The 26,154-nt window shown below is 38.1% G+C and overlaps 1 protein-coding gene across 1 annotated transcript in view; it reads right to left on the minus strand.

The window, feature by feature from the left end:
* Positions 1 to 3,754: 3,754 nt before the first annotated feature.
* The window catches only part of METAP2 (methionyl aminopeptidase 2), a 37,106-nt gene continuing 14,706 nt past the window's right edge, over positions 3,755 to 26,154 (minus strand). The window contains exons 5-11 of the mRNA XM_084626690.1: positions 11,810 to 11,971; positions 10,225 to 10,406; positions 10,037 to 10,131; positions 9,832 to 9,928; positions 9,128 to 9,231; positions 7,310 to 7,425; positions 3,755 to 5,614 (exon numbers count right to left, since the gene is read on the minus strand). Coding sequence (XP_084482816.1) covers positions 5,362 to 5,614; positions 7,310 to 7,425; positions 9,128 to 9,231; positions 9,832 to 9,928; positions 10,037 to 10,131; positions 10,225 to 10,406; positions 11,810 to 11,971 — 1,009 coding nt within the window. The 3' untranslated portion in view covers positions 3,755 to 5,361. The remainder of the gene's footprint in view (positions 5,615 to 7,309; positions 7,426 to 9,127; positions 9,232 to 9,831; positions 9,929 to 10,036; positions 10,132 to 10,224; positions 10,407 to 11,809; positions 11,972 to 26,154) is intronic.

Consider the following 26,154-nt stretch of genomic DNA (forward strand, 5'->3'; position numbering starts at 1 on the left):
AAAGAAAACACCAACCAAGAAAACCCACCCTAAAAGGCAAGAGAAAAAAAAAAACAGAGCTAGTGATATAGGATAGGAGAGGGGTTCCACACAGTGCTTATGACTTCTGCTTAGTTTCTCCCTTAAGGATGAGGAACTCTTGCTTTTGGATCACAATACAACCCGATCAAAGTAGCAGATGTTCTTTCCCCAGGGAGGAAAGTTGTGTCCATGACTGAAATCCAGCCCAAGGAAGAGGATGAATAATCTAAAGTCAAGGATAACAATTAAACAAACATACAGAATTTGCCACTTCATTTTTTAACAGTGTGTCTCCTTCCATCTTAAATACTGTGGAGCCTGAAAGAATCTGAATCCTTCAATTCCATGGCAACAACTTGGGCAGAAGAGACATATAGCCACACAGGAAGTCTGCAAAGCTGCCACCTGCTCATTCATCAACAACTTTGTAAATCAGTACAGGCATGACCTTCAATTCTCAACAGTAACATCCTTTTGCAAAATGATATTCCAAGTACTCCCAAAATAGACTACTACTAGTTTTAGGGGAGGGATAACACTTACTGCTCAGTACATCTCAACCATGGTGTGCTGAGCGAGGCTTTAGGATCCAGAATGGAAATTTTTTCTTTCCTAATGGCCATTCAGGGACAGACTTTTGTAGTGATCAACTCCCCTGAAAAAATCTTTGTCTTTTTGGTTTCTTATATAAAGCAAAGGGAGGTAGTCCCATAACAAGTGCCATGTAAGTGCTGGGCTACGTAGATTTAGGTATACAGTTAAAGCTAACTAAAGTTACTTGCAGAAGCTTTTTAGTTATTTTAATAAGAATTTAGTGTTACAGTACTAATTGGGAGGTATTCATCTTGGGTGTGGCCAAGCCCCAGAACTGTTTGGATAAGTCTGAACTGCCTCCTATATTCGTGGGGAGACAAGTGTAAAGGGCTGGTCTACTCACTGATTTAGCACAATGTATCTTAGAAACTGATTTTAGAAATTACTTTTGCACACAATGTCAACTTGAAAATCTGTTCTTTTCTGAATGACTGGAGCCTTGCAGAATTGTCAAATGTGCCAGCACTGTACAAAATCTACTTGGTTACCTTTTACCTTGAATCTTAAGGCTGCTGGTTTGTCATGGCAAAAAGTCACAATTTTAGCTGCAAAAATCCTAAAAAAAAAAAAAATCACAGCACACTTTTTCAAGTGAATGAAGTGTTTTTACTTTTAAAAATGTACTGAAACATTTCAATTTATAAAACAAACAAAAAAGTGCCTCAAATTCATGTAGGAATAATCCATAATAGAATACTGAAGAAAAGTCTTATAAAAGCAGTATCAGGCCTTGCCTAAAGTAGGTTATGCATTCCTAAATCACATGGTTTTATCTCTCACCTGTCTTCACTCAACACATTTACACATGAAGAAAATGAACATTCTGCAGAAGCACTATCTTGTTACAGGAAGAGAGCACTTTTCATTTTTAAGGAAAGCTAAAAGATGCTCCACAAAATACTGAGTAGCAATGACATTTTTAAATTGCAAAAGCCATGACAAACTTTGATTAACCATAAAGATAACCTAGGTGGTTTTTCCTCACATACAAAAAATATCTGAAGCAACTAGGGTTTGGCAGAGTTTCTCTAACTCCAACCACCACCTGTACAAACCAGACTAAAGAATTCCAGTAATGTTTACAAATCACAGCATTAAAAAGTTTCTCTTAACTCTTTTAAACTTTGTTTTTGTACCTCTCTTGGATTTTGAAGAGTTTTCCATACTGGAGGTAGTGCTACAAGATCAAGTTGAAGATTTATAGTGAAGAACTGCTGTTCTGCTAAAGAACTAACCACTCTGCGGTTACTGCACTTTGAAGTTTAATCTTTTTTTAAGAGGCACTATCCCATGCCTAAAATATATTCACTTAAGATACATGCTACAGTATGGGTCAGGTTGCTACATATCTCAGGCTCAGGGAAGCCAGAGTGCTAAAACTGCTACATTAAGCATCAAGCAATATAATCTGCAGTAAAGAGAAGTGTGACATTTACTACTGCTCTTTGAGTATACTGAGTACAAAGTTATTTTAAAAAAAGTGGCCCCCTGCTTCCCAATAGAGATATCAGGGTGACAGCCCTTAGCAAGAGCTGAAATTTTATGTGACACAAGGCTGACATGCGACCTGCAAGTCTCCAAGGAAATTTTAGATCAACTATGGACTCTTTGAAAGGGTCAGAATTCACCATTCTTACTCAAGTTGAGCAGTACCTTGGGTATCTGCAAGTATCCCACTGGTTTCAATAGGAATACGCCCAAAATAAGGACTATTCAACCTGGTGACAGACTCTAGCCTTCAGACTGTAAGCTCTTTTGGTCAAGAGCTGTCTTTGTGTATTCTGTGAAGTGCACAGAAAACTACCAAACAGTATATGCAAGGCCTTCAAAAGACAACTTTCTGTGTAATTATGTCCTGCTAATTATACACAGTTTGCACCCAGCAGTTCTATGGTTCCAAAACGTGTTTAAACAGGAAGCATTCTACTCAAGCCTCCAAGCCCTCTATAATCCTTGTGCCTGCCATGTTTCCCAGGCAACACTGCCTAATAAAACAGGAAGTGCCTTGCCAGTTTTAGTGCCAGCTCCTTGCTATAGGATGCACAGTAGTGCTAACATCCACTTTCATCACAGTTGTGGTAGAAACTCACATAATGCAGTGGGCCATGCTTGTGTTCTGGGCCAAGGAGACTATCAAACTAATTTTAATTCTGCAAAATGCGATCAGTTTTCTCTCCCATGCCCTACTGTCTCAGCAACACTACTGCTGGTTGAAGTATGCAGCTCAAAAAGCCAGGGTGCCACAACAACAAAAAGCAGCCATATCTGCCCAACAGGGGCACAGCTGTGTCCTGCATCCCTCCTCATGTGGTTTGGGTGTTGGGACAAGAAATGGGGGAAAACTACCTACCCAGTAAGATTTCAAAGTTATTTTCATATGCTTTTAATTGCTCTGGAAATGATCCATTAGAGAAGCTACAGAAAAAAAGAATGATGTCACTTACAGAACCACAACCAGAAGCCATAAGGCTGCCTGCAGAGTCTCAAGCAGAAAATTAATTGACGAGAACGGTATAAGGAAAATCAAAAGGCAGATCTACACTTAAAACATGACAGTGGAGCAGCTGCACTGGTGCTGTGCCACTGTTGCCCTTCAGTGAAGACACCAGTATGCCAGTGGGAGCTTCTCCCGTCGGCATGAGAGGCGGTGGCTATGTTGACGGGAGAAGCCCTCCTGTCAAGACAGCAGTCCACACTGGGGGCGTCAGGTCAGCATAACTGCATCGGTCAGGGGTGTGGATTTTTTATGCCCGAGTGACATAATTTTACTGAGGTAAGTTTATAGTGCAGACCTGGCAAAGCCTTTCAGCCCCAACCCTTTCCCCAAATAAAGCAATAAAGCTAGCTATCCACTGCTGGTACGTTACTAGTACAAAGGCTAAAAGTCTATGGCACCATCTCTGGTCCTGCCAATACATTTAAAAATCACAATTTAGCTGCCCAACAACCCCATCCATCCCACAGATTCTTTTAAATGCCAATTTTCACTACTGCAAGGTACTCAGTACAGTATGGACAGCATTAGCCAGCATAATGCCATTTTGTGATTTTAAGTTCACAGACACATGCAGATGTTGCTGCCCATTAGCTGGAAATACTTCACAGGATACATAGACTCCAAAGTGGAAACAGATAAACATGAATTAAATAAATGAGTTTATTTCACCCTTTCTATAAGCAACAAATATAAAGTATGGAAAAGTCAGAGATGATTTTGTGGACCTAGTTTCTTTTTGACTTTAGACATTTTGCCATCTTTTGCTCCCCTCCCTCAAAACCGGGGACCAAGAGAGCTGTAGCTCATCTATCAGAGTCCTGGGAGATCAATACACAGCTCCCTTTAATCCAAAACGGAAGAGCTAACAAAATATGTAGTATTTCTAAATTAAAAAAATAAAAAGTTTTTGAAATAAACCAGAGACCAGTCATCTTCATATCTTCGTTAAGAGTTCTGTTTTTCCAAAGCAGGTATGTTTAAGGCACTCATGCTGACTACTATACAAGCTGGCATATTGGTTACCAGTAACTTTATGCAGAATTTTAACATTGAACCACATAAGTAGGCAGTGATGTTATGCCTACTGCAGTCCAAGCCCTAAAAATACTCATGTTTTAGTAAAATAAACATGAATGAGATTCAGCTAGTTATTGTAGCAGAGAGAGAATGATGCCTGTTATACCAAGAAAGTGTCAAGTACTCCAATTCAGTTTGCTCATCTGGAAGAGGATTCAATTACAGACTATAGCTAATGTTTTCATCCTCACTACTGTCCCTAAGTCTTTATAGTCTGTGTTTTGAAGAGGCAGGAAATGAAGATGAGCGAATATTTAATGTTATAAAAGGGGCTTTCAGGTACCAAAGAATCTGAAGTGACATTTTACTATTAAAGGTTGGCAGCAAGCCCAGTGATTGTATAAAGTGAAGCATTTAGCTTAAGAAGGCATATCAGATGTGCCTCCCTACTGAAAACAAAACAAAGGAGTCAGTCAGAATGTACCTGCTAGCATGTTCCAATACAGAAAAACTCAAGACTGGAGAGTGACATGCTCAACGACAAAAAACCCCCGAACGGCTGGCACTGTCATACACTATACACCTTGACCTGGCTCCCAGCATAGATACTACTGTTAAATAAATGATCGATTGTCAAGTTTCACATAAATGGTAGGACAGGCCCAGTTTCAAGACAATAAATGGCAACTGGATATTTTTTATTATTATTTAATAGAGCAGTTCCCCAGCAGACTCCTACCCAGAGTCATAACCAGACTTTTAAAAAGTATATATGTTTTTAAGATCTGAAAATTTGTCTATTTTTTACAAAACGGATTCCAGGAAATTTAAAAGGCAATACCATAGAGACCTTAGGCGCAGAAGTCAGGTGTAATCATTCAAAGCATTCAAGTAGGAATATGGTAATATAAATATTTGAAAAGCATTTATCACCATAAATGTTCAAAACAAAATTGATAACTCATTCCAAACTAAAAACTGAGCTTTATAGCACATATTTCCCTGAACAGAAAAAAATATACGTAACCTTCTCAAATATTTCTAGAGGCATGAAAGCTTTTTCCTTGGTTAGTTACATTAGAAGACTTGCCTTTGATTAAATTCCTTTCTTTCCAAACATGGAAAGTATTACATCGGTCCACTGTTAAAACAGACAATATGTTGCAAATTAATTCTGGTATAACGTGTTTCAACAAAGCCTAGAGTATAAAGGTGTTGAGGTGACACTGAGTTTAATAGTCATCTCCTCTGCTGACAACTTCTTTGCATGTTGGGCGCAATAATATGGTATGCTCAAACTGGGCGGTATATGAGCCTTTAATGTCGCATAAGGGAGGATATGGATCCACTATCCCCAAGTCACACAGGTTCTTCAGAGCCATTAGATATTTACTTTCTCCCAGACGATCTAGCCATCTGCGGCAGAAGGCAAGAGTGCCAAAGTTTTCATTGATAACATTTAGCAAATGTTTTGCTCTTGGAAGCCTAGAAGAAAGAATGCACTGAATTAACTGCGAAGAAAAAAAAAGGTACCACCAAGAAAGCATTTAATACAGAAATAAAAGCCATGTAAAAAGATAAATGTGGGGGTGTTACACAAATGCAAAGCCAGTGATTTTGATGTCTTTTTCACATCACCTAAGGTTCTGTTCAAGGAGAAAAGTTAAAACTTTATTTTTCCACTGAAAAATACAGCTTTCAAAACAAACCAAAAATGCTGCTGCCCTATTGGCTCAGGTTTGCAAAACAGAGGAGAAAAGGTTTGAACTCATGCCTAGCAAGCTCGCCTCAATTCCGGAGAGCGAGATGAAAAGGATAACTTCAAAACCTAATTAGGCTCATTTACATGCCAACATAATTAAGCATAAGAGTTTATTTTTTTTTTCAAGTAAGGAACTGTCAACAGAATTATTCACTTTGTAAACGACAAGTATTCCAAGTCTATCGTCCTGAAGCTTCTAATTTACTAAACTACTTTGGGATTAAGCTTTGACACCGGTAAATATCACTTTCACTTCTGAAAGTCAAATGATTTGTAAAATCTGTAACAAATGTGCAAAATATGTATAATCTTCCATTTTTGTTTTGTCAAGACAGCTAAGAAGTGTACAACTTCAAAACTTAAGTATTTACAGACATGAGCTTTTCCTTTTGCAACCTTAATGTTAATACAAAAAAGCATATAATGTATTTTACATATATACACACAAAACACACGGACACTTACTTCTAAATGTTGTGGATGCAGTAAAAAGACCTGGAAACAGTGCTGTGCATCTAGTGTACCATACTGTTACTTGCTATATTGTGTGTCTTACTCTGATTACCTGTGCTTCAAAAATACTTATCTGTTTCATTTCTAAAAATGCCACGTAATGCAATCCCAGTGAAATCTGGAAATTAGCCTAAATTATTGGAGCACTTCATTTTATGTCAATGCACTGTTCTGAGTTGTTAATTTTTAAATACTCAAACATCCCAGCATCCTCAGCAGATGACGACACTAACAGTTTAACCAGCTCTGTTCCCAAAAAGAGATTTGCTTGTGCTACTGAACCATAAGTCACAGAAGCTCCCGGAAGGAAACAAGAAAAGCATCTGGGGTAGAGAGAAGGGGGAATTGTGAAGTTACAAAAAATATTTATTCTCTCATGCATGTATGTTATGATAGGAATATAGACTACATTTAGAGGGCATCACCTTTACTGATTTTTTTTTTTTTTGCTATTTTCAAGCTCTGAGGTAAGAACTGTGTCATCCTGTGTGTGTGAACAGAGTCTAGTACACACACATATACACAGGTTTCAGAGTAGCAGCCGTGTTAATCTGTGTCCGCAAAAAGAAAAGGAGGACTTGTGGCACCTTAGAGACTAACAAATTCATTTGAGCATAAGCTTCTGTGAGCTACATGCATCCAATGAAGTGAGCTGTAGCTCACAAAAGCTTATGCTCAAATGAATTTGTTAGTCTCTAAGGTGCCACAAGTCCTCCTTTTCTTTTTACACATATACACGTACATATTACAGCGCAGGTCATAAAAGAGCATCATTTACATTAGTCTTTTCAAGTCCCTTGAAAGATCTGATATTAGTTAAGAGGCTTTGCTGTACCCCAGCCCTAACGAAAAAAAGTGACAGCTTCCTCCAGTGCAGTAAAAAGGGCTTCAAAACCAGATCTAACCTTATTGGCACGTGCCCAACATCAAAATTTTTCATATAATGAGAACATTCCATGTCATCATGAACAACACCCTTTCCTGTGCTACCAAAGGTTTCTATAGCATATATTTCACCTTCCTAAAAGAAAAAAAAAAAAAGACAAGTGAACATTATGTAAATACATGAAAAGTAAATCAATAGTCAAACGTTGAAACTTCTTGTATAATTAACAGTTTAAGTCTAGCAAAATATGAACAGCAGGCAAACGTACATTACAAGGAATTAAACATGGATTGGTTCTTTCACTAAATAGCACCCTCAAAACTCTGAAATATTTAAAGTAAACTATGTTTCAATAACTCTTTAATTAACGTTAGGCTGGTCATGGAAATATTCCTTACTCCTTTTCTGCAGGGATCATCTGTAGTGGTAAGATGACAGTTAAATCCTTGCCCTCTTTCTTACACTGCTAACAAGAAAGTCAGTATAGATAACAATTGCACTGGTGCTTTTTGTGATGAGAACATGTCATGACTGACCCAAGTAATTTCTCATAGGCCACTAAACATCTGTCAATAGTAAGTCACCTGATCACTACTGACCATGACTGGATTAGAAGCAGGGACCTAGAAATAAAATTAAAGGCTCCTTATCCCAGTACCAATCTTCTAAACAAGCCCTTGCTTTCTGATCCTGTTATTCCATTTAAAAATTAGATGCAGATCAAAATTGCAACTGGATGCGCTTGGCACCTAATGTAATATACTTATTACCTCTGTGCTTGGAACAACTTTCCTTAACTTGTGCAACCTGTCCTTCAAAATGCTTCTTAAAACCCATCTTTCTGCCAAACCTAGCTAACACTTACCTCCGATTACAGTTTACAAACATGCCTAACTGTTTTGAATCTGTCAAAATTAGACTGCAAACTTTTCAACTAAAAGCAACATGTCCAGCTCTGTTTGCAAGGCATCATGAACAGCTATAATACTACAGAAATAATTCCCATGCAAAAATTCACTGAAAGGATTAATTTTGTAAATACATAAAGTTAAATGACCAATAAGAACAAAGTCTGTTAGTTTATAGTTAAGGTTCCCCAATCAACCTTAGACGACATAATATTAATGCTCCTCATCTTTACCATAAAGGAACCTTTTTTATACCCAGTCACCACACTGCAATGACCTCTTCTGAAATCCTGATATGAAGCACAAACCTTCACCCTCACCACAAATACAGATTTACTAAGCACATCTCAGGGGTCACCAATGCACACAATAACACTTCCCTTCTCATACACACTTCAACAACAAGGAACACTTGTGCTGTATTTCTTATCTTCCATGCACATTCCAAAAACAACTTTACCTTATAATCAAAATTCCACTAGAAACTGGACAGCCTAATCTACTGGATCCACCGTACTTCCGTACTCCAAATGTCCAAATTCTTATTTTAAGTTCATCCTCTAACTTTAGAATTCCTGGCTCTTGTTTTCCTTCTGAAAACTACAATATTCTAACAGTATTACTTAAGTATATGTATTCACAATTTTAACTAACGTAAGTCCATTTTATTACAAGATCCCAGAACTTTAATTTCAGAAAAGTGACTGGTAGCTGGAATAGTGGAGTCATGAAGACGAAATGCCAAGCTCCAAAATGATGTTCAATATTTCACAAAAACTGTACTATGCATAGCAAGGTCAATTCCATTATTTTCCATGTGGGCACAAATACTACACACTTGGACAATGCAAGAGATGACATATTTAGAAAAAGTTACCAAAAGAAAACTAAGTGGAAGAGAGTTAAATACTTAAGATCTCTCAGTGTACCTCCATTCTTGTTGCTTCTCCTCCCTTCACAATGGGCACAGTTTTTCCAGCATGTATCCTATATGGCCCAATTGAATGTCCATTCAGATTGCGAATTGGTTTCACTATTACAGAAAACAAAGTAAAATATAAATAATTAGGTAAGTCACTAAAGGATGTTTAACCCTTCAATGCCAGTGATATTAGCCCACACATGGAGTACTGGAAGCGAACTGAAAGACCCATACATATTGCAGAAGGAACAACAGAAAATCACTCTGTTCTTGTACAAATTTCAGCCAGGCAAGATCCCAGCTTATTGTATATATGGAGTAATGGCTTATTACTATGAGTGTCATAATTCAGGCCTTAAGGAAACTACTTAATAATTCTAACCAGTAGATATTTATTTACTATGTATTTTGCAAACAAGAATTATGAAAGGCTGTTCTCACTTTTCACGTCTGAGTACAGTAAATGCCAGATGTGGTGCTTTTGACAGTGTTTGTTGAGTATAAACAGTGAGTTCTCAATCATTCAGGGAAAAGTTCCTTTAGGATACAGTTGAGGAAAGTGATCATATGAGTATGTATAATGCAAGTTACTTGTAACACACACTTATACTACCACGAGCAAAGATCACTTCAACAGCTAGGAATAAAGTAGGATTTGTACAAACACTCCCGGGATAGCTATTTCTACATACTCTAAAGGAGAGAGCTTGCCTTGATATGTTTTGCCATCAATTTCGACCTCATAGGACTCCATAACTTCTTGGATGGCTTCACCAACATCACAGAGACGAACATCTATTCCAGCACACTGAAAATAAGAGATAAACAGAGAAAAGTTTGAAAATCTATTATGAGGGATTTAGCTTGTGTTTAAATTTCAGAACCCAGTAAAAATTAATTTTCATAATTAGTTTACCTTTATACCAGTATTAGTAGCATCTTTTACTGCTTGTAATAGTCTATCATATTTTGGATTGAATGTAACAGTAAAAGCACAGTCAATAATATGACCTGAAATCAGAACAAGAAATTAGATTCGTACAATGTTTCCATCCAATGAAACAATCCAACAATATCATAAGGAATCATAAGGAAAAAACCAACCACTAATGTGTGTTCCAAAGTCTATTTTGCAAATATCATCATATTGCAATACTGTAGGATCTCCAGCATTGGGAGTGTAGTGGGCTGCACAGTTATTCAGAGAACACCCAGTGGGAAATGCAAGACCTGCATTTAAACCATTTTCTTTTATCAGCTTACGTGAGCAGTCTTCGAGTTTTTCACTAGGAAAAGAGAGATGTTTCTATTAAAATCACACAATGTACTAAGACAGTTAATTTTAAAGCACTTGTTTACAAATGTGAGAACATACAAGACAAAGAAAAGCATTAGCCTAAACATTTAATTTCATTTTATTTGTAACATACAATCAGGAAAAGGTACAGAGCCGAAAAGTAAGCCCAGTTAGTAATGATTTAGTTCCTTATTTTATTCTAATCTGTTTTGAGACTGTTTAATTCAGTCCTGTGTTTGACCATATTTATTTGTTTTCCTAATGTTTTTACTCAAATTTGAAAGAATATACTTTGCAAAATATATTTAACTAGTCAGGGACACAATATTCACAATATAAATTCTGGGCAAATGAAACTGATTTATTTTAGTACAGTTACTTATAGCACAGAGACTTTATAGTCTCAGAACTGTTTAGTAATGTGATCAAACAGATTTTCCAACTACTCAAAAAAGGTAATTCAATCAAAAAATAATATACTATTTCCATATATTAATAGCTAAGGGGGTAAAATTAAAGCTTGTTGCATTATGTATATTTTCTTGGGCCTTGCCAACACTGGTTTTCTTAGCCACTGGTTTAGCTACAGTGATACAGCTACATCAGTGCAAGCCCTCATGTAATCCCAGCCCTCTGGTGTAAACCATGACTCACATCACTGTAGTTTATCCCACATCCCAGTATCAAATACCAAAGACTCAGAAGAAAGATTACCTGGATAATTATTTCTTTTTAACATTAACCCTGACAATCAAAAGTTTTAATTTCTGAGCTCCCAGGTGAGAATGTCACAGAAGGAGGATTGCGCACTTGCTTTTCCAGCAGAAGCATGACCAGAATGAAAACGATGCTAGTGAGGAAGCAGTAATATGCAGGAAAGATAGTGCTGTGGGGGGTATGTGTATACATGCTAGCTTTGTGCCTCTTTTCCCATTCCTAACAGTAGACTGCACCTATGCTGCTCCTACACACAGTATTTTACTGGAAATGCTGGCAGGAACTGGGAAGAGATGCTTGTGACACTATCCGAGTCACATGCTGCTTCTCCTGGCACCCTGAGGAAGTTTTCTGTACAAGAACAGCAGAGGCACAGAACCGAAAAAACATACAACTCAGGTGCTAAAGTGAGAAACAGATAAACACAATGGTCAAGTTAGTATGGGAACTCAATACTAAGAACTCCACTGACTAAAGAAATGGTGCTGATGGACTCTATAGACAAGAGGAAATGAAAGGAATAAATGGGAGACATTGAAAGAACCCACCAAAAAGTACCCTTAACTCAGAGCATACAAAGTGCAATCAAATTAAGTGAGACATTTTGACAACCCCCTGGCTACAAAATGTAGTTTTTATAATAGTGTCTTTCAAGAAAAATGTCTTTATCCTCACCAGATTTCTATCATTGTCATTCCAGGTTTGATCCAGCTCATAACATATTTCCTCACTTGTCTGTGTGCCTCAGCAGCCTCCCGAAAATCATTCCAAATCTCTTCACTGGCTTGATCTAGTGCTTTCTTTTCATCGCTTGTAGTTCTCCAAGCAGCAGTTCGCCTTTAAAGTAAACATGATGTACAAGTGTTAAAATTAAAACCACCACCAGTCATCACCACAGTATTTATTAGAACTCTGATCTGAGGATTGCAAAATGCTTACACAGTCACTTAATAATTAACTCTCAATGTCCCTTTGGGGTATGAAAGATACTTATTTTTGTTTTAAAGACTACAGGAGGCCCACTAAAAAAAAATCTCTAGGCACCCAAACAATTAATTAGACTTACAATCCTATATGATCATCCAGCAGTGAAAAAAATCATATCCAAATAATGAATTAACTCAGTCAGCCAGTAAATCAACCCCCCTTTAGTCTCCCAGGAACTTATGCTCAACTTTCCCCCAAACTCCATGAAATAAACAGTTTTTGTGACATCTTTTAGACTGGCAGGTCAGAGACCATTTAGAGCTTTACACGTCATGATCAACATCTTAAATTCTATCCAGAGACTCAAATAAACCCAGTGCAGATCTCAGAGCCATGTGCTCTCAGCAACATGCTCCACTCAATGAGTAAGGTGCTACGTTCTCCATTAGCTTCAGTCCTTAAATGGTTTTAAGCCGTAGCTCCATGTAGAATGCACTACAACAGTCTAATCTTGAGGCTAGAAAGACATGAGTAACAGTTTGTAAGGACTCCTTCTGAAAGTAAAGTTGCAGTCTTCTGCCCCATTACAGATGGTGAAAAGCCAGCCTGGTTACTGCTGAACTATAAACATCTAGTAGAAGCTGAGGTCTGATGTTTAGCCAGAACTTGCAAACTCTGATGACTGGTGGCAAATGTACTCCCTCAAAAGGGCTATTACCTAAGTCATCTCCTCAGTCTGCTTACCCCAACCCATCACCACCTCCTCATCTGGTAGGCTCAGCCAGCACGATATCATTCATCAGAAATTTAGGTATTACTTCTCCCATTACTGTAACAGCCAGCTCGGGGGTGGGACACAGCAGAGTCACACAACAGTTCAAGAAAGGAAGTGAAGAAAAATACTGCAGCTACAGAAACTGTCTATATTTCAGAGTAGCAGCCGTGTCATAGTCCGTATCTGCAAAAAGAACAGGAGGACTTGTGGCACCTTAGAGACTAACAAATTTATTTGAGCATAAGCTTTCGCGAGCTAAAACCCTATATAAATTCACACTGCAATTATTACAACTGGAAGTTAGCCAGAACACCCTGATTCTTACAAATATCACTACGGGGTCTTTCAATAGACAAGTAGTTTGGACTTCAGTTTTATGCTATTGAAAAGACAGCACTTTCAACAACATCTCATCCTATTCCGTCCTGGGATGGAACCCCTCCAAAAGAGAGGGAGGGGGAGTCTGTAGGTAAAAGAAAAAGCCAGAGAAACAGTCAATGGGAATGGGGAGTGCTGTTTACAACCACAGGTCCTGAAACTTATCTGCCAATGAAATGCACCTACCTACACCTTCTCCCCAGTAACGAGTTTTTAAATACATCAGAGGAAAAAAACAGCTCTGAGTACAAAGAAATCTCTGAAGTTTTTTTTTTCAGCTAATAAATAAATAAATCAAGCTTCCTGCCTCACAGGGTCTTGACTACCTCTACCAAATTCAAATCCACCGACTAACACAGTGACATTTCCACAGTATTTCCTTGCTTTTCATTGACGTATATAGAACAGAAGAGACTATCCCTCCCTCCTCAGGCCCTATGCTACCAGCACTCCCAGCTATCTTCGAGACACCACTGACTTCCTGAGGAAACTACAATCCATCGGTGATCTTCCTGAAAACACCATCCTGGTTACTATGGATGTAGAAGCCCTCTACACCAACATTCCACACAAAGATGGACTACAAGCCACCAGGAACACTATCCCCGATAACATCACGGCAAACCTGGTGGCTGAACTTTGTGACTTTGTCCTCACCCATAACTATTTCACATTTGGGGACAATGTATACCTTCAAATCAGCGGCACTGTTATGGGTACCCGCATGGCCCCACAGTATGCCAACATTTTTATGGCTGACTTAGAACAACGCTTCCTCAGTTCTCGTCCCCTAATGCCCCTACTCTACTTGCGCTATATTGATGACATCTTCATCATCTGGACCCATGGAAAAGAAGCCCTTGAGGAATTTCACCATGATTTCAACAATTTCCATCCCACCATCAACCTCAGCCTGGTCCAGTCCACACAAGAGATCCACTTCCTGGACACTACGGTGCTAATAAGCGATGGTCACATAAACACCACCCTACACCAGAAACCTACTGACTGCTATTCCTACCTGCATGCCTCCTGCTTTCACCCAGACCACACACACGATCCATTGTCTACAGCCAAGCTCTACGATACAACCGCATTTGCTCCAACCCCTCAGACAGAGACAAACACCTACAAGATCTCTATCAAGCATTCTTACAACTACAATACCCACCTGCTGAAGTGAAGAAACAGACTGACAGATCCAGAAGAGTACCCAAAAGTCACCTACTACAGGACAGGCCCAACAAAGAAAATAACAGAACGCCACTAGCCATCACCTTCAGCCCCCAATTAAAACCTCTCCAACGCATCATCAAGGATCTACAACCTATCCTGAAGGACAACCCATCGCTCTCACAAATCTTGGGAGACAGGCCAGTCCTTGCCTACAGACAGCCCCCCAACCTGAAGCAAATATTCACCATCAACACCACACCACACAACAGAACCACTAACCCAGGAACCTATCCTTGCAACAAAGTCCGTTGCCAACTGTGTCCACATATCTATTCAGGGGACACCATCATAGGGCCTAATCACATCAGCCACACTATCAGAGGCTCATTCACCTGCACATCTACCAATGTGATATATGCCATCATATGCCAGCAATGCCCCTCTGCCATGTACATTGGTCAAACTGGACAGTCTCTATGTAAAAGAATAAATGGACACAAATCAGATGTCAAGAATTATAACATTCATAAACCAGTCGGAGAACACTTCAATCTCTCTGGTCACTCGATTTCTGACCGAAAAGTGGCTATTCTTCAACAAAAAGACTTCAGAAACAGACTCCAACGAGAGACTGCTGAATTGGAACTAATTTGCAAATTGGATACAATTAACTTAGGCTTCAATAGAGACTGGGAGTGGTTGAGTCATTACACAAAGTAAAACTATTTCCCCTTGTTTATTCCCCCCCACTGTTCCTCAGACATTCTTGTTAACTGCTGGAAATGGCCCACCTTGATTATCACTACAAAGGGTTTTCTCCCCCCCCCCCCCCGCATCCTCTCCTGCTGGTAATAGCTCATCTTAAGTGATCACTCTCCTTACAGTGTGCATGATAAACACCCATTTTTTCATGTTCTGTGCGTATATAAATCTCCTCACTGTATTTTCCACTGAATGCATCCGATGAAGTGAGCTCTAGCTCACGAAAGCTTATGCTCAAATAAACTGGTTAGTCTCTAAGGTGCCACAAGAACTCCTTTTCTTTTTGCGAGTAGTAAAACACTGGAGTTCTTCTTTAAGCTGGGCAATGCTGTCATGACAGAAAAATTTAGAGATGTGTCACCATGGACAGGAAGTCCCCTAGCAGAAAGTAGCTCTTAGTGGCAATAAGATGCGAGGGCTGGCTCCACAGCCAACTGTCCACCCTGGTGCGGAGATGGAAAGAAGTACACCTGCGCATCACTGATTTTCAGCTAGCATATGATCCCTACTCAGACGGTGTAAATTAGAGCAGCAGAAGTGATGCTTCAGCTGGCTCACTTTGGGGTGGGCCAGCCACAGAATCAGGAAGCTGTGACTGCTGATAGTGCCCTCTCTTGTGCCATGAAGAATCTCAGCACAAGAGAGAATCTAGCCTAGCAATTGCTACTTCTGCAATGAAGACAATTTCCTGACCTGAGTGAAAATAAGGTTCCCACAGCAACAGTAACTATCCATTTATGTGTATGCATATATGGTCCTTTGTTACATGTGCAACAATACAAAAATGCTATGTACTGTGTGTGTAACGAATGCTAAAGTTACTTGATTGATATTCTTACTCTATTTGTCAAGCAGGACCACTGCCCAGCATTTTGTAATTAGTAATGATTCTACTGAAGTGTCAAAATGCAAATGGACAAGTTAAGTGTGGTCTGGCAACTTTTCAGACATTCTACTAGATTCTCAATTTAATGCTGCATTAGCAGCTTTTTGTTGTTTCCTTTTTATCCACAGATGCATAAGTATCACAGCAATGAGTGCAATATAAGAACCCACAAAAAAACCCAATCATCATATGAAGCATTATCAAATGTCTTTCAAAGAAATGGAACAAAAATTTAACAGTTGCTTGCGTATCTAATTGGGATCTTTCATGCTCTAGGGGACAGTGCACTGGACTCAGTCAGGATACTAGGGTTCTAATCAGATGGGCCACAAGCCTGCTTGAGCAAGTCATTTCACCTCTCTGTGCTGCTGCTGCATCCCCTCCAATCCTTTGTCTATACTGTCTACTTAAAACTATAAGCTCTTTGGGAAAGGGACCTCTAGACTCTATTATAATACAAACAATACTTAATGAGTTATATAAAATCTGTTATACAATTAGCTTTAATTGCTGTGCAAGTGACCTGTCAAGATACTGTTAATGTGGCAAACAAAGCATACTAACAGGTGCTCCAAGTTCAAAACTCTGTAAAGGCCATATAAGTGATCTGGATATTTAGTCAGGTATGAAATTCTCCCCATCTGAATGCCCGTGAGGTCAAACAGGAAGGATAAACATTTTTTTAAAAATATTTTAAATTACTGGGTTTTAATTAAAAATCTACTTATTTTTGTTGCTAGTCCTTCAGCAATTTAAGACTATAAAATGGGAAGAAAGTAAAGGTGGATCTTCTTAACTTGTTTATATGTAATAAAGTTTTTCCTACACTTAAAAGCCTCATCTATGTTGAAAAGACAAGTGCAGAACCACATTAACATCATTACTATGAGAATAATGTGAACACAACATTGATAAAGCAAAAATCCTAGCAAGTAAGACCATCTTCTGATATACTGAACTTCTTTTACAAGTCAAGAACACTGCAATGCTTCTGCCAGGCTCTATTCCCCCATAAGAATTTGCAGTTTGAAGTCAACGGGATTTGTACTGCTAAGTAACTTAGGTGCTGCTGAAAAATCACTCTCTCACACTTACTGGCAGGAGCCTGCCTTTCAGCTCTTATTCTTGAAAATTTGGGCCTATCTGTATAAATGCACAGTAAACTTTGTTAATGTATTGAATGTTTAACTTTTCACTGTTAACACTGAAGCAATTTTGTTCTGAAGTGCTAAAGACTGGGATACTAAGACAAAAGTAGTAAAAATATAATTTTAGTTCCTAATCCTGCAAGCATTTATGCACACACTTAACTTTAAGCACAAGTAGTCCCATTGAAGTAATGGGTTATTTGAGTCAAGTTACATATCTGCTTGTGTTTTCTTCCCCCAGGATCAGGGCCTTCATTTTCAATATTTTGGTTATTTATATCAATTTTGTAACATTAAATTAAGATACCCTACCAGCATTTATAAAATTTAATTCATTATACACTTTAATCTAAAATTGCAGTCACAAATTTTCAAATTAGTTTTACAAAGCTTCAACCTCAAAAAAATTGTTCCAGCCTGCATGCAAATTAATGTATGTACAAAAGCTCAGAGAAATCCATTTTGCCACGTCTTCCTGAAATTCAGGGAAAACAATGTATTTAGGATGCCAGACATGCTGTTTTCAAAACTCCATAACTTAGTTATTTCAAAATCCAAGTGCCTTGAAAGTAAAGATAAAAGTCTTCAGACAGAACTAACAAAAGCCAAGTTTAAAACTTAAAAACAAAGCCACTGTTAAATCAAACAAAAAAAAATTCATCATCTGGTAGATTTCCCCCCCTAACTTCAATTAGCCTGTTTTGCTCTATTAGTTAACTCTCCACACACAAAACATACATTCTAGGTCGCAATAAGAAAACCCAGTCCAAAATAAATTTTTGAAAAAGTATCTAACAGCAAGGGTTAAGAATAAAAGTGCAAAATCACGCTTAAAGAGTCAGAGTCAGCTTGAAAATCATATTTTCATAACAAAATTCTGTACCTAGATTAGAGAATATTCTTTTTTTCAGTTTGCTGTATGCATTTGGCAACACTGCATATCACATCAGTTTCCCTATTTTGCTAATATTCAGTTGTTGTTCTTATTGCACACACTAGCATGAGGACATCACTCCCATGCACAGCTCTGAGAAGAGCTCACATGCACTCTTCACCACAAGCTCTCCAGGAGTGTTTTAACAATAACAGTGGCAAAGATTAAACAAACTGAAGCATCAGCAGGTAGGCACATAGACAGCACACTTATTCCGCGGCACATGCATTATCCCCCTGGGAAGAGAGCCATATCAACAACAGCAGAAAGAATCTTATAAAATTAATTTAAATTAAAAAAAAATCTGTATATGCCCTTTAAATGGTGCTCTATCAGGCAACCAAATTATTTTTTGATTACTCAACTAGAAAACATTTGAATTGACAGCATTTCTTTAAATACCATATTATAGGTTGCTACAATATGGGAGATGTTCCTGCTCCCAAGGAAATCAAAGGAAAAAACTCATTGACTTCACTGGAAGCACGAGAAGACCTATGATCAAGAAATAATCTTGCTTCTTCATGTATAAAATGAAAATAATTACCTGTTATGGGAAATGTTCTGACATGTACTTTATCTAGTTCAAAGCAGATTTAAGTTATAGCTAACTGCTTAAGCCAGAAATGCCAGATCAGCACTTGGATTTTAGAATATCTAAATAAAAAATAGGAGTGCAATTCAAGAGTAGATTTGCTGAAAGCAAACTATGTAAAGGAACTATTTCTAGTTTAGCAAGCCTTGCTCCTCTTCAATAGCAGATTGTTTTAGGTACAAAAGAGATGCATCACTAAAATAGCTTTTACAAATAGTCATATATAAAGGCTAGAGAAAATTGACCAAAATACTTATTTATTGATTCTTCAATACTTGGCTATATTTCACAACTCAACAAATGATAAAACAGGATGCCATTTCTTAATAAATTAGAAATGTTGTCCAAACTTTTATAATCTGTATTCTCTGCGTCAGCCTGTATGTAAATCTGTATCTAGAGATTTAATTCCTAGAGAGTGGGAGGGTCATTTCTCTTGGGCCATCAATTCATATGCTCTGGGTAAACCTTATTATTTGTATTATCTAGTATGCTAAAAACAACTTAGGTGAACCAAGTGGTCATTTTATCAATAAATTTGAGCATGTCTCTGACCAAGGCTGGTAACATTCACCTCCACAGAGGTGAATCAAAAGCTATATATGAAGTGTGCCTGGTTGGTTCTTCCAATGGACATAAAGAATCTGTTTACACTGGAAACCTAGTAGTCCTCCATCCTCCTACTCTAACTGGATTAACAATAATAATCCCTTTTAGGAAACTCTTTTATACCACGAACTGAAGTGAAATACCTTATTCAAATGACTTTACCTTGATACTCACAATATATTCAGTAACAATAAGTCTCAGGGTTATAGGACATATTGAACTCCTATTCATACCTATGGTGCTTGTTATAGTCTATATTAGTAATAGCCATTGGCTGTGCACAGCCACTACAAATGCTTTTCAAAAATTAGAATTAAAAAAACACAAACATTTCACATTATATGAAAGGTAAGCATCTCTTAGAAGTGAGCAATGCTATATGAAATACATACTTCAGTAACCCCAGAAAAGGCACTTTGCCTTGATAAAACAATCTATTCTTTTATGGATTATTCCCAGGCAGTTTTACAAGTCATATAATTTGTCTTTAAACCACAGTCTTTTCATACTTAGAGTCACAGCAAGACCTTTCACAATATCTAACAAATATATAAAATACAAAACTAACAATGATTGAACTACAAAACCTCATAATCACAGGTTATTAAAAACTTGCAAAAGCATGGTGAAAGAATTACCAGTGAGAATACATGGAGACACAGATCTCAGTCCTATTCGATTAGGACATTATGCTTATTTTGTTATCCTGCACAAATCTAAGAAATTCAGTTCTGCACGTTGAACAAGACCATATGGACCTGATGGCCTATCTCTCGAAGGAAACAAGGAGCCCAAGTTATTTACTCTAGCAATGTTTAGATCTTTTCTTCATCTTTCACACTGATTCGGGAAATGAAATGGCCTTATAGGAACCAGAGGATACTGATACTGGTAAAGTTTCAATATGATTGTGTCTACCGAATACAGACAAAAAACTGTGTGGTTGAATACTGGATGCTCTTAAATTACCATCTGGATTATTTTCCATTATCCAATCAGATCAGATGCTCTAAACGTTTTGTGTAATGTTATTTACAAAGCAAAGATGCTCTTTGTAGAAAGGTATTTTGGAGAGAGAGAGCGCATCACTGAAGGGGGGAAAAGGAGGAAAAGTTCTCTCGGATATGTTTTGAAAACTCAAGGTTCTCATTCATTTTAGTTAGCTCATACTCAGTCTCTCAAAATGAACTTAAATGTCAGAACTACAGGACAACATTTAATAGGTATGGAAAATGCAGACACGAGAATAATGGCAAAAAGCTAATGTAACAGGGCAAATGCGTTCATCCTCATGCACCAGTGACAGCCCTTGGGCCCTGTAGATGCAGGTCATGTGCTTGCTCCTAGTCATGTGCCTACAGGTAATCACATAAGGATTCCTGTCTCCTCCACAGTGGAGCAGACTAGACACCAAAGGTCGGGGGGAGGGGGTGCTCCAAACCTTAGGGCAAGGGTCTGAGGGGAAGACACCAGCAGAAAGCAGGAGATGGCTGGGGAGGAATCCTCAGCTAGCAAAGGCTGTGAAGCTCTAGAAGGGCCGTAAGGACTACGAAGCACTTTGATACAAGCACTAAAACAAGACCAGAGGTGCAAAAACAGAATTTTTTTTCTTTGGTCTGAATCTTGGTTTCTAAGTTAATAAAGAAAAGCCCTGAGTAAAAAAAATTGAAATTATACTGTTTGGAGCACAGTTTCAGCCTCCCCAGTTAATGAATCAGCCAACCAGCACACAGCCCCATCAGATTCAAAGTAGGCAACTGGATGCACAAAACAATACATCATTTGTGGTGCTAAAACAGAAGAAATTTTAATGGAACCAAAATCCCGATCTAACTGGGCCAGATCAGAATCAAAAATTTAGATAATCTGGACAATGGGAAAGTACAAGGCTGCAGCAACAGTAGAGATCATGCATTACTGGACCTGTGTGCACTGGCTATTTGGTTAATATGGAGAGCTGGATAAACAACATTCCACTGTATCTGGACAAGACTAACTGAAGAAACTGAAAACCATAATTTAAGTAACTATGGGCAATAACTCAGCAGAAACTGCTCTAAATGTTAAAACAAGCATAAAAACCGAAACATTCAAACATTTAAAACATAAGATCTGGATGTGCTGGACAAAACGACTTAATTTCATTGTGAAGGACTTGGTGCCCACAGCTCAAAATCAGAATACAGACATTAACACCCTTTACATGAAGTGCACAAACGATACCTTATTATGGGAACCTAACAGAAAAACTAGGTTACTAGTACACACCAGATCTATAAGTGAGAAAATAAAAAGACTTTTTGCTGGAACAAATCAGAGAAACAGAATTTCTCCCTACTCCATTTTATATATGAATACATAAATGCTCTAAAGGGCATCCAGGATTTGATTGCTCTTGCTTATTCTAAGTTTATACAATTGAAATTTATTTCGTCTATTAGTTCTGAGGATTTAAGAAAACAGTGAGTAAGGTATATGGTCTGGGCAGCTGTTTAATGTCCCCCAGAGACCCAAGTTATCCTAATTATCTGCTTCTCCCAGAAAGTGAAAGAAAAAAGGACATTACAACTTTGCCTTAATCAGGCGTAGCAACGTAAGGAAATTGTGTAGTTTGATTTGTTTTTAAATGGTCCTTTAGTAAATACTAAAGTCTACTTCTCTATGTTATGCTTACCATATTTAGAACTACTGCTAAAATAGCATAAATATTGTAGAAATCAAATTTTCTGTAAAACGTGTGGATTTCAAAAAGCCTTAAAAGTTTTATATAAGAGTTTCAAAATTTATAGTTAAAATTGAACATGTAAGGCATAAAGAACGCACAAAATACAACAAATGTGAATATGAACTACAGTATTCTCATGTACTGGTATTACGAGTTCCAAACTGAATCTTGTCAGTATTTCAAAGAAAGTGTCGAACTTTATTATAGCAGAATGCCAACTTTAGTATACATAAGGTTGAGAAGCATTTTTTGTTTAAAGGAAAACTCTTAAGTTCTCTGAAATCCCATGCTTACTCAGATTGTCTTGATATTTGCTTTGCCTTACGGGATGCTGGGTAGTGTTAGTGGTCCAAATTTGGGATCATTTGAGAAGTGGTCCTGACATACAACCCTTCCCCACAAAAAATAGTATTTTACAAAAATCAATGGGTTCTTAATAGGGCTGTCAGTTAACTGCAGTTAACTCACACAATTAACATAAAAAATTAATCACGATTTTAAAAATTGCAATTACTCGCAGTATTAAATTAATTGCATTGTTAAACAATAGAATATCAATTGAAATTTAGTAAATATTTTGGATGTTTTTCTACATTTTCAAATATATTGATCTGAATTACACAGAATCCAAAGTGTACACTGCTCACTTTATATTATTTTTTATTACAAATATTTGCACTGTAAACATTATAAACAAAAGAAACAGTATTTTTCAATTCACCTCATACAAGCACTGTAGCGCAATCTCTCTATTGTGAAAGTGCAGCTTATAAATGTAGATTTTTTTGTTACATAACTGCACTAAAAAACAAAACAATGCAAAACTTTAGAGCCTACAAGTCCAATCAGTCCTACTTCTTGTTCAGCCAATCGCTAAGACAACCAAGTTTGTTTACATTTACAGGAGATAATACTGTCGCTTCTTATTTACAATGTCACCTGAAAGCGAGAATAGGTGCTCGCATGGGACTTTTGTAGCCGGCATTGCAAGGTATTTACCTGCCAGATATGCTAAACATTTGTTTGCCCTTTCATACTTTGGTCACCATTCCAGAGGTCATGCTTCCATGCCGATGACGTGCGTTAAAAAAATAATGCCTTAATTACATTTAAACTCCTTGGGGGAGAATTGTATGTCTCTGGCTCTATTTTACTTCCATTTTGCCATATATTTCATGTTATACCAGTCCCGGATGATGACTCAGGACATGTTGTTCATTTTAAGAACACTTTCCCTGTAGATCTGACAAAACACAAAGAATGTACCAATGTGTGATTTCTAAAGATAGCTATAGCACTTGACCCAAGGTTTACGAATCTGAAGTACCTTCCAAAATCTGAGAGGGACAAGATATGGAGCATGTTTTCAGAAGTCTTAGAAGAACACCACTCCAATGCGGAAACTACAGAACCCAAACCACCAAAAAAATAAAATCAACCTTCTGCTGGTGACATCTGACTCAGATAATGAAAATGAACATGCGTCGGTCCGCACTGCTTTGGACTGTTATTGAGCAGAACTCCTCATCAGCACGGACACGTCTTCTGGAATGGTGGTTGAAGCATGAAGGGACATATGAATCTTTAGCACATCTGGCATGTAAATATCTTGTGACATCAGCTACAACAATGCCATGAGAACACCGGCTCTCACTTTCACGTGACACTGTGAACAAGACGCAGTCAGCATTATCTCCTGCAAATGTAAACAAACTTGTTTGTCTGAGCAATTGGCTGAACAAGAAGTAGGACTGATGAACTTGTAGGCGCTAAAGTTTAACGCTGTTTCATTTTTGAATGCAGTTTTTTTGTACATAATTCTAGATTTGTAAATTCAACTTTCGCGATAGAGATTGCACTACTGTACTTGTATTAGGTGAACTGAAAAATACTATTTTTTTTACAGTGCAAATATTTGTAATCAAAAATATAAAGTGAGCACTGTACACTTTGTATTCTGTGTTATAATTGAATATATTTGAAAACGTAGAACACACCCAAAAATATTTAAATAAATGGAATTCTACTGTTTAACAGTGTGATTAATCGCAATCAATTTTTTTAATCACTTGACAGTCCTAGTTCTTAACTGTTTTTTACACACACCCAGGGCTCTGGTGTGATTCTGATGTCCCCCAACAGATCTCAGTTATTCAACATTTACAGAATCATAGAAATGTAGGGCTGGAAGGGAACTCAAAACTTCTTCTAGTTCACCCCTGTGCACTGAGGCAGGACCAAGTTTACATTTGTCCAAAGTCGTTCTTAAAGATCTTTCTAATATCTAACCTAAATCTCCCTTGCTGCAGATTAAGACCAGCTGTTTCTTGTTCTACCTTCAGTGAACAACCCTTAACGTATCTGAAGACAGTTACTGCCCCCTCAGTCTTAATATGCCAGTTTTTTAAACCCTTCCTCATAAAGGTTTGGAAAATATGACCTATCATTTTTATTGCTCTTCTCTGGACTCTCTCCAGTGCGCCCACATCTTTCTTAAAGTGTGGCACCCAGAACTGGACACAGTACACCAGCTGAGATAACTCCCAGTGCTGAGGAGAACACAACAATTATCTCCCTGACATACAAGACTCCTGTTAATACACCCTGGAATATCAGTTTTTTTTCGCAACTCCATCACACTGACTCGTTAGTGATCCACTATAACCTCAGCTCAGTGGTTTGAGCATTGGCCTGCTAAACCCAGGGTTGTGAGTTCAATCCTTGAGGGGGCCATTTAGGGATCTGGGGCAAAAATTGGGGACTGGTCCTGCTTTGAGCAGGGGGTTGGACTAGATGACCTCCTGTGGTCCCTTCCAACCCTGATATTCTATGATTCTATGATTCCAGATTCTTTTCAGCAGTCCTACCACTTAGCCAATTATTCCCCATTTTGTAGTTGTACATTTGATATTTCCTTTTTAATTATAGTATCCTGCACTTGTCTTAATTGAATTTCATCTTGTTGACTTCAGACCAATTCACCAATTTGTCAAGGTCATTTTGAATTCTAATCCAGTCCTCCAAAGTGCTTGATGTCCCGTCCCGTCCCCCTGCCCAGTTTGAGGTTATCCACTAGTTTTATAAGCATACGCTCCACTCCATTATCCAAGTCATTAATGAAAGTATTGAATAATCCTGGACCCAGGACAGAATACTGAGGGATCCAAGCAGATACCTCCTCCCAGTTTGACACCAACCATTAATTGTTCTTTGAGTACAGTTTTTCAACCAGTTGCGAACAAACTTTATAATAAGTTCATCTCTGGACTATATTTTCCTTATGAGAAAGTTTGCTTATGAGAATTCATGAGGGACTGGGTCAAAAACCTTACTACAATCAAGATATAGCTCATCTACAGCTTCCCCACAATCCACAAAGCCAGAAACCTTATAAAAGAAGTAAATTAGGTCTGACATGGTCTGACATGATTTGATGGGTTAGTGCAGTGGCTTTTTTTTAACTGGTGAATGCTTTCACACCGCAAGCCTCTGAGTGCGACCCCCCCATATAAATTAAAAACACTTTTTAATATATTTAACACCATTATAAATGCTGGAGGCAAAGCGTAGTTTGGGGTGGAGGCTGACAGCTTGCGACCCTCCATGTAATAACCTTGCGACCCCCTGACAGGTCCTGACCCCAGTTTGAGAACCCGTGTTAGTGCATGGCACACACTGCCCCTTTGGGTCCAAAAATGGGGAGTAACTGTTTTTTTAAACTTCTGGAAAATGGGCCCTAATTTTCACAGCTAATTTGGAAGGGGTTCAAACTATATACAGAAAGTTAATAATTTATATACTTTCCACAGAGAGGCGTGAAAATGATTGCTGGGTGTGTTGTGACTTTTCCATCTGGCAGATTACTACAGTAGAGCACCAGCACTAATCAATCAATTAGCACTGATTAGAGAGAAGATGAAGGAGGATTAGGAGTGTCTCCTGAACCCACCTGAATGTGCTTAAGATCAAGGGCTCTCCCAAGCCCCCATAAACAGGAGGTACTCGTAACGTGCTTAGATTCTTAATATTTTTAATGCAGACCTAGGTAATATGAGGGGACCGGGGACTGGCACAGTGAGGGAGAATGTGGATGCATGTGTGGACT

This window comes from Lepidochelys olivacea (assembly GCF_965140295.1).
Source record: "Lepidochelys olivacea isolate rLepOli2 genome assembly, chromosome: 1".
NCBI lineage: Eukaryota > Metazoa > Chordata > Testudines > Cheloniidae > Lepidochelys > Lepidochelys olivacea.